Raw genomic sequence first — 15,186 nt, 5'->3', positions numbered from 1 at the left:
TGGAAAGAGATCTCTTGTGGCTGTTCAGTTTGCTTCTTCAGCTGCACGGGAAACCAAGCACGAGTCATTTCTAGGAAACGGGACACAGTAAATTACGAAAGGCTCCGAATCCAACGAAGACCACTTGGGAAACCACCATTTAAGAGTGATGGAGTCCAGTACGCTGTCAGAAAACGCTGTCAGGTCATGCGAAGTAGAGGAATAAGATGAGAACACTCGAGGGGAGAGACAGCTGTTGACCCGGTTTTTAAGTTTAAATTGTGCTCTAAACACACAAAGTGGGTGTTTAGACCAAAGTGGGCTCTTAGTGGCCACGGATGACCTTTGAAGGAGAACCCTTTAAAGGAACGTTGCTGACCTTTGAGCTCTGTCATCCTTCAGAGCTGATGCAGACCGAGTTGCACCACATCCGGACGCTGAAGATCATGAGCGACGTGTACAGCCGGGGGATGATGACGGAGCTGCTCTTCGAGCAGCAGACGGTGGAGAAGCTGTTCCCCTGCTTGGACGAGCTGATCAGTATCCATAGCCAGTTCTTCCAGAGGATCCTGGAGCGGAAGAAGGAGTCTCTGGTGGATAAAAGTGAGAAGAACTTTCTCATCAAGAGGATGGGAGATGTGCTGGTGAATCAGGTGAGCTGCGGGAAGGCTCTTCCCCTCAAAATGGGATAAAAAGTGAAGCTTTGCGGTTCAGTAGCCACTCATTGACGTCCTGGCTCTACTGTTGGTTATCTGTGTAAGCTTAGGTTGCTGAATCTCTCCGAGCGTCAGGTTTCCTTTTCTGTAAGTGAGGACAGATTTTCTCTCCTACCGCTCTTTTTTAAAATTAAAAGGAATGTGTACACAAAGTATCTAGCACATGGGGGAGACACTCAGTAAAAGTCCATCTTCCTTTCTCAGCATCCAGACTGTCCCTCGAGACAGGGTGGTTTAAGAAATCCAAAGCTCGGGACGCCTGGGTGGCTCAGTTGGTTAAGCGGCTGCCTTCGGCTCAGGTCATGATCCCAGCGTCCTGGGATCGAGTCCCACATCGGGCTCCTTGCTCCGCAGGGAGCCTGCTTCTCCCTCTGCCTCTGCCTACCACTCTGTCTGCCTGTGCTCGCTCTCTCTCTCTCTCTAACAAATAAATAAATTAAAAAAAAAAAATTTAAAAAAAAAAAAAAAAAAAAAAAAAAAAAAGAAATCCAAAGCTCTCTGTTGGAACCTCGGCGTTCCCTGTGCCTCAGATCAAAAGGAACTCATTTATCTCAAAACCAGCTGAGCATAGAAAATTGAATAAGAAAGCATCTGTAAAATAATTCATAAAATAGATCTTGCTGAAATTTTCATCAAGGTTTCAACCCTACTCAGAAACAGTTGGGCCAGAAGTTATTTTGAAAAAAGCGTTGCTAGTTTAACCTTCACAGACAGAGGGGCTCAGCGTGCCAGCCACCATCTTCCTCCCCAGCAGGTCTGGGCTGGAGAAGCGGAGGCTTCATTGCTAGAACATTTGCCCGAGAACTGGAAGGGTTGTCCTTCCCTTATGTTCTTCAGTCCACACCCCTCACCTCATTAATTCATTAGTGCATTCATTCATTCCTTTCCCACATATTCACTGGGCGTCTCTACCGCAAAGGCAGATACAGCATCGACCTGTGCCTCAGGGTCCCCGTGCTCCCAAGGGAACACAGGCATGGCAGGAGGTAAACGCACGCGCAGTGCAGCCCACGCCGGAAGGCAGCTGTCTGCCACAAATAGGGCCTCAAAGTGGGAGCGGTCAGCTCTGCAAGTGAGGCCCTTTCCTCCCCAATCATCCCCTCCCGGCATTTTCCATGTCCCTCTCTCTGCCTTCAGACCTGCACAGGTGCCTCATCTAACCTTAACTGGTGCGGTCCGTGGCTGTCTGTACTAGTGCCCGTCCTCTAGTAAGATCTCTGACGGTAGGATTCCTATCTTAGCCCCCAAGGCGTCCATTTGTTGGTTCTCTGTGGGAGTTCTAGAATCACCCCGTTAGAGCACTTGCTTCATGAAGGGAGCAGAGCATCTGAAATCTCTGCCTCAGCCTCCCCGCGGTGAAGGGGAGAGGGAGAAGCCGCCACCCTGAACCTTTCCTCAAGTTCTTCTGGTAAGGATCAGTTTGCGTGGCGTTCTGAGGTTTTCAATACAGGGGACGTCGATGCGCTTAGCGTGCGTCATACAGACCCATGCAGAAACTCACTGGTTTACCCCAAAGTGAGCGTTTCTTCAGGCGGGCTGTTGAGATCGCACATGTTCTAGGAATGATGAAAGGCCACGCAGAATTGTTAGCCCTGCTGGCCTGAGGTAGATGCGGTGAGCAGATCCCTAGATAATAGCCGTTTCTGATACCTTCCTAACTTATCCAGGTGAAGTTTTAAGACTATCACACAGGAAAACTTCTAGTGAGCCTCCCTGTCTTACCACCATGCTTACGACAAATGGAAATTAGAACACATTTTGTATGACCTAAGTGCACAGTACGTAGATATTTCTGTGGTTGTTTTTTAAAATATATATAACATGTTTAATGAAATAAATTCATATGCCATATAATGCCCTGTTGAAAGTATACAGCTCAGGAAAAAACGTCCCGCTCCGTGGTTTCTGCCGTGTTCACGGAGTTAGGCAGCCGTCATCACACTTAGTTCAGAGCATCTTCATCACCTGACCCCTGTCTGTCTCCGCCGAGGCGTCCGCTGATCTACTCGCTGTCCCTATGGGCTCGTCTAGTCTGGACTTACTCCGTAAATGGGGTAAAACAACATAAGGACTTGGCGGTTGGCTTGTTCCACTTAGGGTAGTGCTTTCAAGGTTCATTAGTCTTGTAACATGTATCCGTCTTCCATTCCTTCTGGCGGCTGAATAATGGTCCATCCTATGTGTCTGCCACATCGTATTTATCCTTTGAGGGACATTTGGTTTCTTTCCACTTGGGGGCGCTTGGGAATACGGCGGCCGTGAACTCTCATATCCAGGTGTTTGTGTGCAGTAAGTTCTCTGCCTTGGAGTGGAACTGCTGGCCACACAGTGACTGCGTAGCTTTTTCCGGGGAGCTTCCAGACTGTTTCCCAAAGCTGCTGCACCATTTTAATCTTTGGGGGGAATTCCTGGGGAAGCATGCTTGGGTTTTACAAATAGACTGGAAACTGCATACAAAATGTTGGTTAAAGTTCAGCACCCTGAGCTCCGACTTAACTTCTGTTCTCTTTCCTCCCCAGTTTTCAGGGGAGAACGCAGAGCGCTTAAAGAAGACGTACGGCAAGTTTTGTGGGCAGCACAACCAGTCTGTGAACTACTTTAAAGATATTTATACCAAGGATAAGCGGTTCCAGGCGTTCGTGAAGGTACGAGTGGGAAACCCGGAACTCCGCACCACAGTCCTGGGCACTGGCGTGGTCAGGGACAGGGACAGAGCGTCCCTCGAGTAGCTCCTGCTGATCCGTTCTGTCCTTTGCAGAAGAAGATGAGCAGCGCCGTGGTGAGGAGGCTGGGAATCCCAGAGTGCATATTGCTGGTGACCCAGCGGATCACCAAATACCCAGTTTTATTCCAAAGAATACTGCAGTGTACCAAAGGTGAGCCTCCCTCCTCACCCGGTCGTGTCTGCCCGCGGGCTGGTTCCCGTCTGTCCAGCAGCGCAGGAGGCCCCAAGGAAGAGCTCCCTCAGGCTCTCGCAGGTCCGTGAGAGAGCCTGTGTTTTGCCTTAAAAACCGTTTTCTTAAGTGAAAATTTGAAATGCTTTGTCGCCAGACGACAGGTTTCTCTCTCCCAGCGAACCCTGCTCCTAGGCAGTTCCGTTGAAAGTGAAGTAAAACAAAGACATAAGTTAAAAAATTGTTGCTCCGCTCCCTCCCCGAAATCGTCGGGTCCTCCTGCTTCAGGACGTGGCGTGGAATGGCGTGTTGTGTCTGTCAGTGAAAACATCCCTCTTTATTTAGAATTAACTTTATGACGGGGATTGGCATGTGACCTTTGGTATGTTGGTCCCACTCTACCAGCCTGTCCCCAGAGGGAAAATAATGGTGTGGAGCGAGGAAGTAGGTTCCCCCTCCTTGTCGGACAGGACCCATTAAAACGGGATTGTTCCTTCCTTCCAAGACAATGAAGTGGAGCAGGAGGATCTGGCTCAGTCCCTGAGCCTGGTGAAGGACGTGATCGGAGCCGTGGACAGCAAAGTGGCAAGTTACGAAAAGAAGGTGCGTCTCAATGAGATTTATACGAAGACAGACAGCAAGTCGATCATGCGGATGAAGAGCGGCCAGATGTTTGCCAAGGAGGATCTGAAGCGGAAGAAGCTTGTGCGGGACGGGGGTGTGTTTCTGAAGAACGCGGCGGGAAGGTTGAAAGGTAAGGTCGGCTCTTTGAGTCTACGCGCCTGCTGGAGAGAAGAGCAGGCAAAGTTCAGAGGTTTTTGTCAGAAATCCACCGCCAGGGGGCGCCCGGGTGGCTCAGTGGGTTAAGTCTCTGCCTTGGGCTCAGGTCATGATCTCAGGGACCTGGGATCGAGCCCCGCATCGGGCTCTCTCTCTCTCCCCCTGCCTCTCGCCTACTTGTGATCTCTCTCTCTGTCAAATAAATACATAAAATCTTTAAAAATACATAAAATCTTAAAAATACATAAAATCTTTTAAAAAAAAAGAAAGAAAGAAAAAAAAGAAATCCACCGCCAGGTTTTTCCTAGGGAGCTCACATCTGCACGTCACACAGGAGCAGCAGACCTTTAATCATTCTTAATTTTGTATCAGAAAGGATGAGGTTGAGACAAATTACGAGGTCATAAAATCCTCCAATAAGATAACAAGAGAATAGTGCAAGTAGGGAAAATGGAAAAAAAAAATTTTTTTTTAAAGCAAAGCAAGGTGGCCCCGAGGGCGTGCAGGTGGGGGGCAGCCCCCGAGAGTAGAGGGCAGAGGGGGAGCTGGTGTGCGGGTCTGCGTGTTGCAGTGTGGCTCTCGTGTTGAGAATCAGGAAGAGCGGGAGACCATAAGGACAGGCCCAGGAGCAGTGGCGTCCAAAGAGGAACAAGAAAAAAAAACTCATGCCAGCCTGGACAATGAAAGAACCGTTGCAAAGAAGCACATTGCTACTAGCGGAGAGCTGCCGGCCCCTCCCTGGAGGCCAGTGACTGTCTCATGTACCTCCAGTCAGTCGGTGGCGGTCATGTCCTGCAGCACAGGTCAGCGGCTCGGAGAGCCCCAGGAAGGAGGGAGAGGGCAGCGTACAGAAAGGCTCGGGAGGAGGTGAGATTGCGGAGGGAAAGGCAGATCAGTTGTCATCTGCAGGCACTTAGCACTGACCCCCCTTACCGTGGCCGTCGTGAGGAGTGTGGCCTCGGCCTCGAATGCTCATGTTTTCCCGCAAGCTCATAGGAAGACACACTTGCCTCCCGAACTTAATGTTCTCTCTGTACCATTGTTGTAAACCTTCTGGTGTTATGTCTCTTGTGGTGAGACAGTCGTTATATAGCAGTTTAAAAAGGAAAAAAAAGGGGCGCCTGGGTGGGTTAAAGCTGCTCCCTTCAGCTCAGGTCATGATCCCAGCGTCCTGGGATCGAGCCCTGCATCGGGCTCTCTGCTCAGCAGGGAGCCTGCTTCCTCCCTTCTCTCTCTGCCTGCCTCTCTACCTACTTGTGATATGTCTGTCAAATAAATAAAATCTTTAAAAAAAAAAAAAAAGAAAGAAAGGAAAAGCCAAGTGTAAGATTACTACAAAAACCCAGGCTTTTAAGGAAAGCATATTCCTCTACAGAAATGGGCAACACTTCTAGGGTTGGGGTCTCTGGGAGCAGTTGCAAGGAGGTGAAGCCCCATCAGGTAGTGATTCAGAGTCCGAGATTAAAAACACATCACTTGTTCTGAAGAGAGATGGTAGAGGACTGTTCAGCTCCCAAGACCTCCTTTCCTAGAGGAAACGTATGCTTCATTCATACCAACGAGATTATTAAACTTGATGATATTCATCTCTTCTATCTTCCTCTAAGCACGAAATCATAAAAGATACTAATTTCCCATTTAGTTTTAATTTTTTCTTTTAAAGGTTGAGCTACTTCAAGTTTAAGGAAGTAACTGTGAGGTGTGTTAATTCATCTATACATCTGATTTTTTTTTTAATAAATCTTTTCACTGAACCTATACTGTCTAGGCCCGTGTGACAGCTCTGACTTCCCCAGCAGCCCTGAGCACGCCCGCCCCGGCCCCCGCGAGCTGCATGCACGAGGCAGGTCGGCCCCGAGCCGTCAGTCCCGCTGACAGAAAAGCAAGGCTGGGGGTGAAATCCGGGCCTCTCTCTCTCTCGCGGGTCAGGAACACTGCAGGCGGCTGCTGTCAGCCACTACCCTGGAGTCTTAGCTAGCCTTTCACGGTGCTTGGAGCAAACAGTATAGACGTCCCAGGCCTCGTAGGTGAACGAAGCTGACTGAGCCTAGAAGTCGGGCCCCGAAGGAAGAGGCCCGCGAGGAGGTGCTTGCCCCACAGTCTGCCTGCCGAGTGCTGGAAGCAAGGGCCGCACTCAGCACTGGGGGAGGCGGTGGGGACTGGCACTGAGTTAGTCCCGAAGGCTGAAGGGCAGGCGTCCCTGGCTCTCAGGCAGCAGAGATCGTGGCAGAGAGGGCTGGGGCCGTGGGCAAAGAGCGGCTTCGTCCAGAAGGAGACACGGACAGCCGACACTGCGGCTTGGGGTGCGCAAAGAATGGGTTCCAGACAGGGTTTTCAGCAGGGAAGGGATACATGAGCTTGTTTTCTAGCACGATAGTGGAGGCAGTGAGGGAGCCGCCAGAGTGGGGAGCGGCTGGCGACAGGGACAGGAGCGAGCACACTGGGCCCGGGGTGCTGGAGGGCATGGAAAGGAAGGGAAGGAACCTTTCAGAGAAAAGAGTGATCCCTTCCTGCTTCCAGCAGATAGGCCTCTCTGTGCCACAGTGAGCTTGAACTAGGTGGTCCCTGAGCTCCCTCCCTCCTTCCAGCCCCAGTCCTCAGATGCTGGGAGAAGCCCGAGTGGGGACTCTTCCCGCCCTGCCGCGCTGGGACCCGCCTCGAGGCAGCCGGGCCCTTGGGAAGCTCCTGCCTCCTCTTGCAAGGCCCTGAGTTTCCCGGAGCGGCTGCTGCCTGCAGCGCTTGGTTCTTCTGGGCACATACGTACTCGTTCCCGAAGCAACAACGAATGGATTCCAGCTGTGGGCACGGAGCCGTGGTCAGCCAGTGGCTGCAGGAAGGCTCTCCGGCCTGAAGGCGTCCGGTGCAGATAGGGGTCGGTGGGGAGCCCTTCCCCCTCGGGCGAGCTCGTGCCAGGAACGGCCAGGCCCGCGCTGGGCACCCGCCGAAAGGGACGGGCTTGCTTTTCTCTGAGGCACTGACGCCGATCCCCGAAGCCTCAGCATCCAACGACGTGGAAACGCGTGTTTTGGAACTGCATTTTTCTTTTTTGGCAGCCACCCACATTATGTCAAAGGAAACTTTTTAAGAAACTTGTCAAAACTAATAGCGGTCCACAGAACAGTCGTCGCGGCCTGGTTGGTCTGGGCTGAACCGCCGAGCAGCCCGCTGTCCTCGCTGCTGCTCTCTCCGTAGCCGTGCAGGGGCTCCCGGCGGTGGCAGACGCGGCCCAGAAGGCCAGAAGGCGCCTGGCCGCCTGCGAGGGGGCTGCGTACGTCAGCTCCGCTCTTGCCCCAAGGACTTGAAGGGGGAAGGTGGCACAGAGGGGCCAGCCTCTTGGCTCTCTGGAGATGCCAGACTTTGTCTTCGAGGGCACACTGGAAAATGCCGCTTCGTATTCTCTGACAGAGCGAGAGTTTGTGGCGTTTTCTGGATGACTAGATCCAAGGAGAGATCTCACTTTGGCTTTTGTTTGGGCTGAGAGGAGGAGCAGGCCGTGTCTGTGCTAGAGAGCCATTGAGGCTGACTAGGCTCTCTTAGAGCTGGGGGACGCGCCATTGTGTTCCCAGGTACCTGTGAAATGAGAGGGCACTGCGGAGCCCTGCTGTCCTGTGGGTGTGGGGCAAGTCTGCCTTCCGTTAGACTGAGGTATTTTTTTTAGTTAACATATAATGTATTATTTGTTTCAGGGGTACAGGTCTGTGAATCCTCAGTCTTCCACAATTCACAGCACTCACCATAGCACATGCCCTCCCCAGTGGCCATCACCCACCCACCCCATCCCTCCCACCCTCTTCCCCTCCAGCAACCCTCAGTTTTTTTCCTGGGAGATTAAGAGTCTCTCATGGTCTGTCTCCCTCTCTGGTTGTTTCTTGTTTCATTTTTCCCTCTCTTTCCCCTGTGATCCCTTGTTTCTAAAACTCCTCATATCAGGGAGATCATGTGATAATTGTCTTTCTCTGATTGACTTCTTTCACCTAGCATAATACCCTCTAGTTCCATTCACGTCGTTGCCCATGGCAAGATTTCAGGGGGGAGGGGTTTGATGGCTGCATAATGTTCCATTGTATATATACACCACGTCGTCTTTATCCGTTTGTCTTAGACTGAGGTATTTCTGTACATTACCTATTGGCAGCTCTCCGGTCTACTCTCCGCGCCTCTCCCAGTATTAGGATCGGAAGTCGAGGAGTATTGTGACCTGAGTATTGGGTGGAATATGTTGCTATTTTCTATCTCTTAAAGTCCCTCCCAGTTTTATTCTTAAAGTATTTTGTTCTGCAAGTCTCGCCTTATGGGATGTATCTTTCCAAAACAGAGTACACAAGCTTTGTCAAGATAAGGCTTTGGTGATAACTACCACTTAAAAATGCCTCTGAAAATCTAATGACCCGATGTGGATCGTGCAGAACAGTAAACCCATCTCCTTGGAAGAGTGCAGAGCACTCCCCCATCCTGATCTGCTCTGTGGGCTGGATTGCTGAGTTGGCCTCTAACTTGCTTCCCTGTTAAGTAATCCTTGTCCTTTCTCTCCTTCCCCCTTGACAGAGGTTCAAGCAGTTCTGCTTACCGACATTTTAGTGTTCCTTCAAGAGAAAGACCAGAAATACGTCTTTGCATCATTGGTAAGCTGAACTGTCAGTCTCTTCCGTTTGGAATGAATATTTGAAACAGCACGCGTGGGGGGTCCGAAAGCTGGATTCCTGCCCTCTCACCCTCTCCACGTTACTTTGCTCAGGACAGATTCCTCTGAGTAATTCCTCAGATACTCTTGCAATTTTCCACCCCACCCCCACCAAAAAAACATTCTTTTTCTGTTCCCTCAGAGTCCCTCCAAGAACCTTAGACATTTGATCTAAAGAGATCTGTCCCTAGAGTATTTCTTGCACCTTATGCCCCATACATCGTGCTGATTGCTAATGTCGCCAGCCAGAATTACAGAGGAACCTAGAAGGATTCCTCGTGTGGAAACCATGTCTGGAAACTGTGGATACAAATTACCATTTGTTTTCTGGAAATCTTTTTCTGCTTGATAAAATGTGGATGAAATAACGAGATAAAATGTAGGTGAAATAACAAACTACCATAGTTTGTTAAACCACAAGCCTTTTTTCCAGTCTCACTGAGCAATAATTGACCTGTATCACCATCTAAGGTGTACAGATTGATGGTTTGATTTATGTATTATTAAATGATCACAGTAAGTTCAGCTCGGAGTCACCATCTGATACAGACACAATATAAAGAAAAGAAGGAAGTGAAAATAGTTGTTTTAAGAACCCTGAGAATTTATTTGTTCCATCAACACCTTTCCTGTGCACCGTACAGCATTTAGTCGTAGTCTGCCTGTTCACGTCACATTCCTAGAGCTTCTTTATCTCAGAGCTTGTGCCTTTTGACGACCCCCATCTCATTCCCCCTCCCTACACCCCCGCATCTGGTAACCACAAGTCTGGTCTCTTCTTCTGTGAGTTTGGTGTGGGGTTTTCTTCGCTTTCGTTTTTGTATTTTTAGGTGCCACACGTAAGCGAGATCATACATCTGGTCTTACCTTAGGTCAGAGCTGTTCTTGAGAGTTAGAATATCGTGGGCCTTTCTTACACTGACCCTCTCCCCTTTTTCCAGGACCAGAAATCCACCGTGATCTCGTTAAAGAAGCTGATCGTCAGGGAAGTGGCCCACGAGGAGAAAGGGTTATTCCTCATCAGCATGGGGATGAAGGACCCCGAGATGGTGGAGGTGCACGCCGGCTCCAAGGAGGAGCGGAACAGCTGGATCCACATCATTCAGGACACGATCAACACCCTGTAAGGACCCACCACACCCCGCCCCAGCCCCTGCGACTTTATCCCAGGGGGGGTGGTGAGCAGAGTCACGGACCTCGTGGGGGCTGTTGGTTCATGTCGTTTTGTTTCGGTGTTAGGAACAGAGACGAAGATGAAGGAATTCCTAGTGAGAATGAGGAAGAGAAGAGGCTGCAGGACACCAAAGCCCGAGAGCTGAAAGGTGAGGCCGTCGGGGACTCTGGGACCTTGTCTATGCGGCCTGCGGCCCCACAGCTGTCCCGGCAGGCCCTTCCGAACAGGGAGCTGAGCGGCTTTTGTTTTTCTTTTTTTTTAGGGTATTTATTTATTTATTTATTTATTTGACAGAGAGATCACAAGTAGGCAGAGAGGAGGCAGAGAGAGAGGAGGAAGCAGGCTCCCTGCTGAGCAGAGAGCCCGATGTGGGGCTCGATCCCAGGACCCCGGGATCATGACCCGAGCCGAAGGCAGAGGCTTTAACCCACTGAGCCACTCAGGCGTCCCACGGCTTTTAACGAAAGGGCAACCCAGGCTGAGCCAACACAGATCCCAGGTCTCATAAAACAGCCGTCAGGGGGTGTTGGACCCTGGATCGAGGGGATATTGATTCTGTTTTCTCACTTTCTGAGTTCTTGGACCCTGGTGACATTCTTTGTACTTCGTCACAGAAGAATTTGCAAAAATTCACGGTCATTTTTGAGAGTCAGACAGAGAGAAGGGTACTTGAGGAGAAAAACTTTCTATTTAGTCTGTTTTGATCACTGACCCTGCCGCTGCACTGCATGAATTATGAGGTGGTTCTGGGAGACGTGCTCACTGATTATGCTCAACCTCTGTTTCTCGAGTCCCTACTCTTCTGGATGGTCTCGTCAGGACCATCCCTGCAGGACGTGTTTGCCAGTGCCCATTGTGCAGACGAGAAAGCTGAGGCCCACAGAGGCCACGCGGTCCAGGGTCACATACGTGGAGCGGGCGGAGGCCTCTGCTCCCTGGCTGCTAAACAGCAGGGCTCGCTCCCCTCTCTTTGCCGGCGCTTATCGAATGTTCCGAAGTAAGGACTGTGCTTCGGGTAGAAATAAGGCCCAGAGTCAAATTAAGGGAAGCACCCGAGGAGTGGGGTTAGTCCTTCAAGCTGGACAAAGCAGTGACAGCGTTTGGGAGGTGGGGGGACGGGGAGGGAGATTTAGGCCGAAGCCAGATTTACACCTGATTGATTGGCCCGTGATTAGTATGGCAGGGATGGAAACTTCCTTGTCACGGGAATGAAGCCCCCGGCCAGGCATACTGCTAAGTGCTGGGGGCGCAGAGATTCCTAAAGCAGCGTCCGTGCTGTCGAGGAGCCCCCGTTAGCCAGGGAGACGGACGGAAATGACAGGACCGAGACTGCAGGCACGTGTAAAGGACGAGGGACCTAATCCTGCCTATGGAGCTGACGCACGAGCCGAGCCTGAAGCAGTCCCTTGCACCAGACGAGAGCAGCGGTTGGGGGAAGAGGGAAAGAGGACTTGAGTGTGCGCAGCATCTGGGGGGTCAGGACCAGGAGGTGGTATTTAGCTGCAAAAGCAACAGGGCGTGAAGGGCAACAAGGGAATGATAACAGTTTGTGGAGCAGAACTTCAACTGAAATTGTCTTTGTTGGCATTGAAGCCAGGGGGCAAATTGCTTGAGGGAGTGGGGAAGCCACTGGGAGTGAAAAGCCCGGCTGGGTGGCTCACGGGAGAGGCGTGGAGGGCGCAGTGGAGGGCGCAGGACGGAGCAGGGAGACAGAAGCCCTCCCCCGTCCTCGGCCGGCCCAGCGGCAGGCTGAAGGGCATGTTGGAGGCTGAGGAAGGGATCACACACCGGAGGGAGGACGGGGACGGCAAGAATGGAGAGAAGAGCTTTCTGACAAGCCGAGGACGAGGCGTCTAAGTTGAGCCAGCCACAGGCCGGCGGGACTCTCGATCTGGCGCTCAGAAAGGCAGGCAGGATGCGGGCTGCTCTGCGTGAGTTCCAGCACATGGGAAGTCCCTGAAGCCAGGAGAGGGCAAATGCCCAGAAAGACTTGTGTGAGATGCAGGAGGCCGGCCAGGATGGAGCTGAGAGGAAGCCCAGGTATCACTCCACCGCAGACAGCGGGAAGAGAACCAGTGATGCCCTCCAGGTGGCGGGGCGGAGGAGGGGCACCTGGGGGCCTCAGTCGGATAAGCGTCCCGTTCTTGATTTCAGCTCAGGTCATGATCTCAGGGTCATGAGATCAAGTCCCGTGTCCGGCGTCATGCTCCCTTTCTGTTCCTCTCCCTCTGCCCCTCCCCCTGCTCACGCACTGTCCAGATAGACAGATAGATAGTTGGATAAAATCTTAAAAAAAAAAAAATAGAGAGGAATCATGCATGCTGGAGAAGATGAACACGGGCCTCATTGGATCAGTAATGATGCAGATGCAGACAAGAGTGGGTTGAGAAGTAAACAGGAGGTAGGGGAGTGGGAACGATATGCAGGTTGGTTATGTCAGAAATTCTGGTTTTGTCTAGAAAGACGCTGGATGGAAGGTGTCATTGCAGTGGAAAGGGGGATTGGGGTGGAGCTGCGTTCTCTGTTGTCCCACCAATGACCACAAGGTGGCACTCGTGTCCGGGTCATCTCTTCCTGAACACTCACGTCACCAGACCTTTTCTCCATCCTCCCTGCAGAGCAACTCCAGCAGAAGGACCAGCAGATCCTCCTCCTCCTGGAAGAGAAGGAGATGATTTTCCGAGACATGACCGAGTGCAGCACCCCCTTGCCGGAGGATTGCTCCCCAACGCACAGCTCTCGGATCCTCTTCCGCTCCAACACAGAGGAGGCTCTCAAAGGAGGACCTTTAATGAAAAGTGCAATAAATGAGGGTAATTGCCCCTCTTAATCTCTTCCCAAAGTGCCTCACGCACTAACGTTACCTACCAGATTTAACTTTTCCATTGTAAAATAAAGTACAGATACAGAAAACAATCCAAGACAGGTATTTTGTTTAGTAGATTATTATCAGGAGAACATCCTTGTAACCGCTGCCCAGGTCCAGAAATAGAATGTGGCCAGACCCCAAAGCCCTTCCACACGGTCTGTCCCCATCAAAGCTCCCTCCCTGCTCCTGAAAAGGAACAGGTACTGTGACTTCCACGTTTCCATACCGATCGATGGCTAAAGGCCTGTTTGTAGACACTATGGTCTTGCTTGTTTTTCATCGACCTTTTCAGATTCCTAACTTCCAGGTCTCTCCACCAGCCCTTTCTTTTCCACATAATTTATCTTTGAAGAATCGGAGCTTTTTGACCTAGAGTGTCTCTCAGAGTCCAGCTTTTATTCACACAAGCGTTCTGTTCTTCTGTCCGCGACTTCCTTCAGATCCACAGCCTGATGGAGAGGTTTTATCACTCAGGCTTGATCCCCGGGGTAAGCTGTGTCCTTGCGGTGTTGGGCTCCTTTATCGGAGGCACAAGGTAGCTAACTGTTTCCTTTGTAGCTTGCAGGAAAAGGAAGATAAAATGATAAACACTGGATTTTTTTTTCCCCTTTATTTACCAATTATCAGGATAGTGAACTGATCTGGGGTCACCCTCTGAAGGTGACCCGTACATTTTAGATATTATTACAAACTCATGAATTTAAACCTGTTTGATGGTTTTCAAGTCACTACAGTGATGATCTGTACTAAACACTGAGAATGTTCGCGATTTGCCAACCAGCGCCTCTTCGTTTGGCTTCCAGGTGCTTCCGACAGGACCCCAGGAGTCTCTGAGAGCTTCAGTGCTCTTTGGTCTATCAAGATGTCCTAGACTCACCTTGTTTTCTGCCCCAGATCTAGGGTCCTTTCTCTAAGGAACTCTTGTTTTTTAAGACCACAATCCTGGCAGTAGGCCTGGTCACTGCTGCTGGAGTGTTCATTACGGTTGTCATTTTGGATGTCTGAGGCTCCTCCTTCAGTAGCTGTCCCGGGAAGGGCTCGTGAGAACACCGCACCCTGTGTCCTTGCGCGTGGGTAGTAATTTGTACCGTGGAGAGCTCGCAAGTCCACTCTGCGGGATAGGACATTTTCGGTTCACATTTTCTTCCCTCGGGTGTCTTGGTTGCTCTTAAATAACGTTCTTGCTTTTTCTCCTGGTGTAATGCAGCTGTCCGTGTGCGATCGTAATCTCAGTTCTCCCCTTGTAAGTCCCGTGCTTTCTGCCTAAGCGCCCCGAGAGCTACTTTCTCAAATTCCAGGTACATTGACCAGCATACGCCTTCTGTTGGGGTTGTTCTGGGTCGATGTTCTCAGGCTCACAGTTTTCCAATTTCAGAAAAGTATTCTTAAATTACAGCTTTTAGTGTTTTTCCTCTGCCCTTGTTTTGGTTCTCTTCTCAAGAACTCCCGTTATCCACATGCCGGACCCCCCTCTGTCCTCCGTACGTGTTGCTCTCTTCATGCTTTGTATCCCTTCATCTTTTTCATGTTCAAGTGTTCTTCCTTCCACCTTCTGGTAAGTCATTTTCTGTTGGGTTGGTTTTGCTCTTGTGACCTAGTTTTCCTCTCTGAAATGATCATTTCTCTTTGTTTCCACTTCTTGGCGTCTGTGTTTCCCGATTCTGCCCTGGGTTCCTCCATGGCCGTGTCCTCTCCTGGCAGTAAGTAGCCCGTCCACTTCATGGACACGTGTCCCTGAGATGCTGTTATCCCACGCGGGGAGTCACGCCCCTTGTTCTTTCTCTCACTTGCTTTCTCCTTAGCGTTGTGTGGAATTTGACTTGGATGTTTCCCAGTTGTTCATTTTTTTTTTTTAAGATTTTATTTATTTATTTGACAGACAGGGATCACAAGTAGGCAGAGAGGCAGGCAGGGGAGGGGGGAAGCAGGCTCCCCGCTGAGCAGAGAGCCCGATGCGGGGCTTGATCTCAGGACCCTGGGATCATGACCCGAGCCAAAGGCAGAGGCTTAACTCACTGAGCCACCCAGGCGCCCCCCCACCCCCCGCCCCAGTTGCTCATTTTTACGTGAAATAAGCTTCCTAAGTTTTTAGG

At 50.8% G+C, this 15,186-nt stretch overlaps 1 protein-coding gene across 1 annotated transcript in view; it reads left to right on the top strand.

Moving 5' to 3' along the window:
* Window positions 1–15,186, top strand: part of AKAP13 (A-kinase anchoring protein 13) — a 113,624-nt gene that overhangs the window by 90,316 nt on the left and 8,122 nt on the right. Inside the window, exons 18-25 of the mRNA XM_080807551.1 lie at window positions 382–632; window positions 3,215–3,340; window positions 3,454–3,571; window positions 4,095–4,343; window positions 8,915–8,991; window positions 9,992–10,173; window positions 10,290–10,372; window positions 12,843–13,037. Coding sequence (XP_080663677.1) covers window positions 382–632; window positions 3,215–3,340; window positions 3,454–3,571; window positions 4,095–4,343; window positions 8,915–8,991; window positions 9,992–10,173; window positions 10,290–10,372; window positions 12,843–13,037 — 1,281 coding nt within the window. The remainder of the gene's footprint in view (window positions 1–381; window positions 633–3,214; window positions 3,341–3,453; window positions 3,572–4,094; window positions 4,344–8,914; window positions 8,992–9,991; window positions 10,174–10,289; window positions 10,373–12,842; window positions 13,038–15,186) is intronic.

The sequence above is a fragment of the Martes martes genome, assembly GCF_963455335.1.
Source record: "Martes martes genome assembly, chromosome: 7".
NCBI classification, from domain to species: domain Eukaryota; kingdom Metazoa; phylum Chordata; class Mammalia; order Carnivora; family Mustelidae; genus Martes; species Martes martes.
Note: the sequence above shows the minus strand (reverse complement) of the source record. Positions and strands in the feature narration are given on the sequence as shown.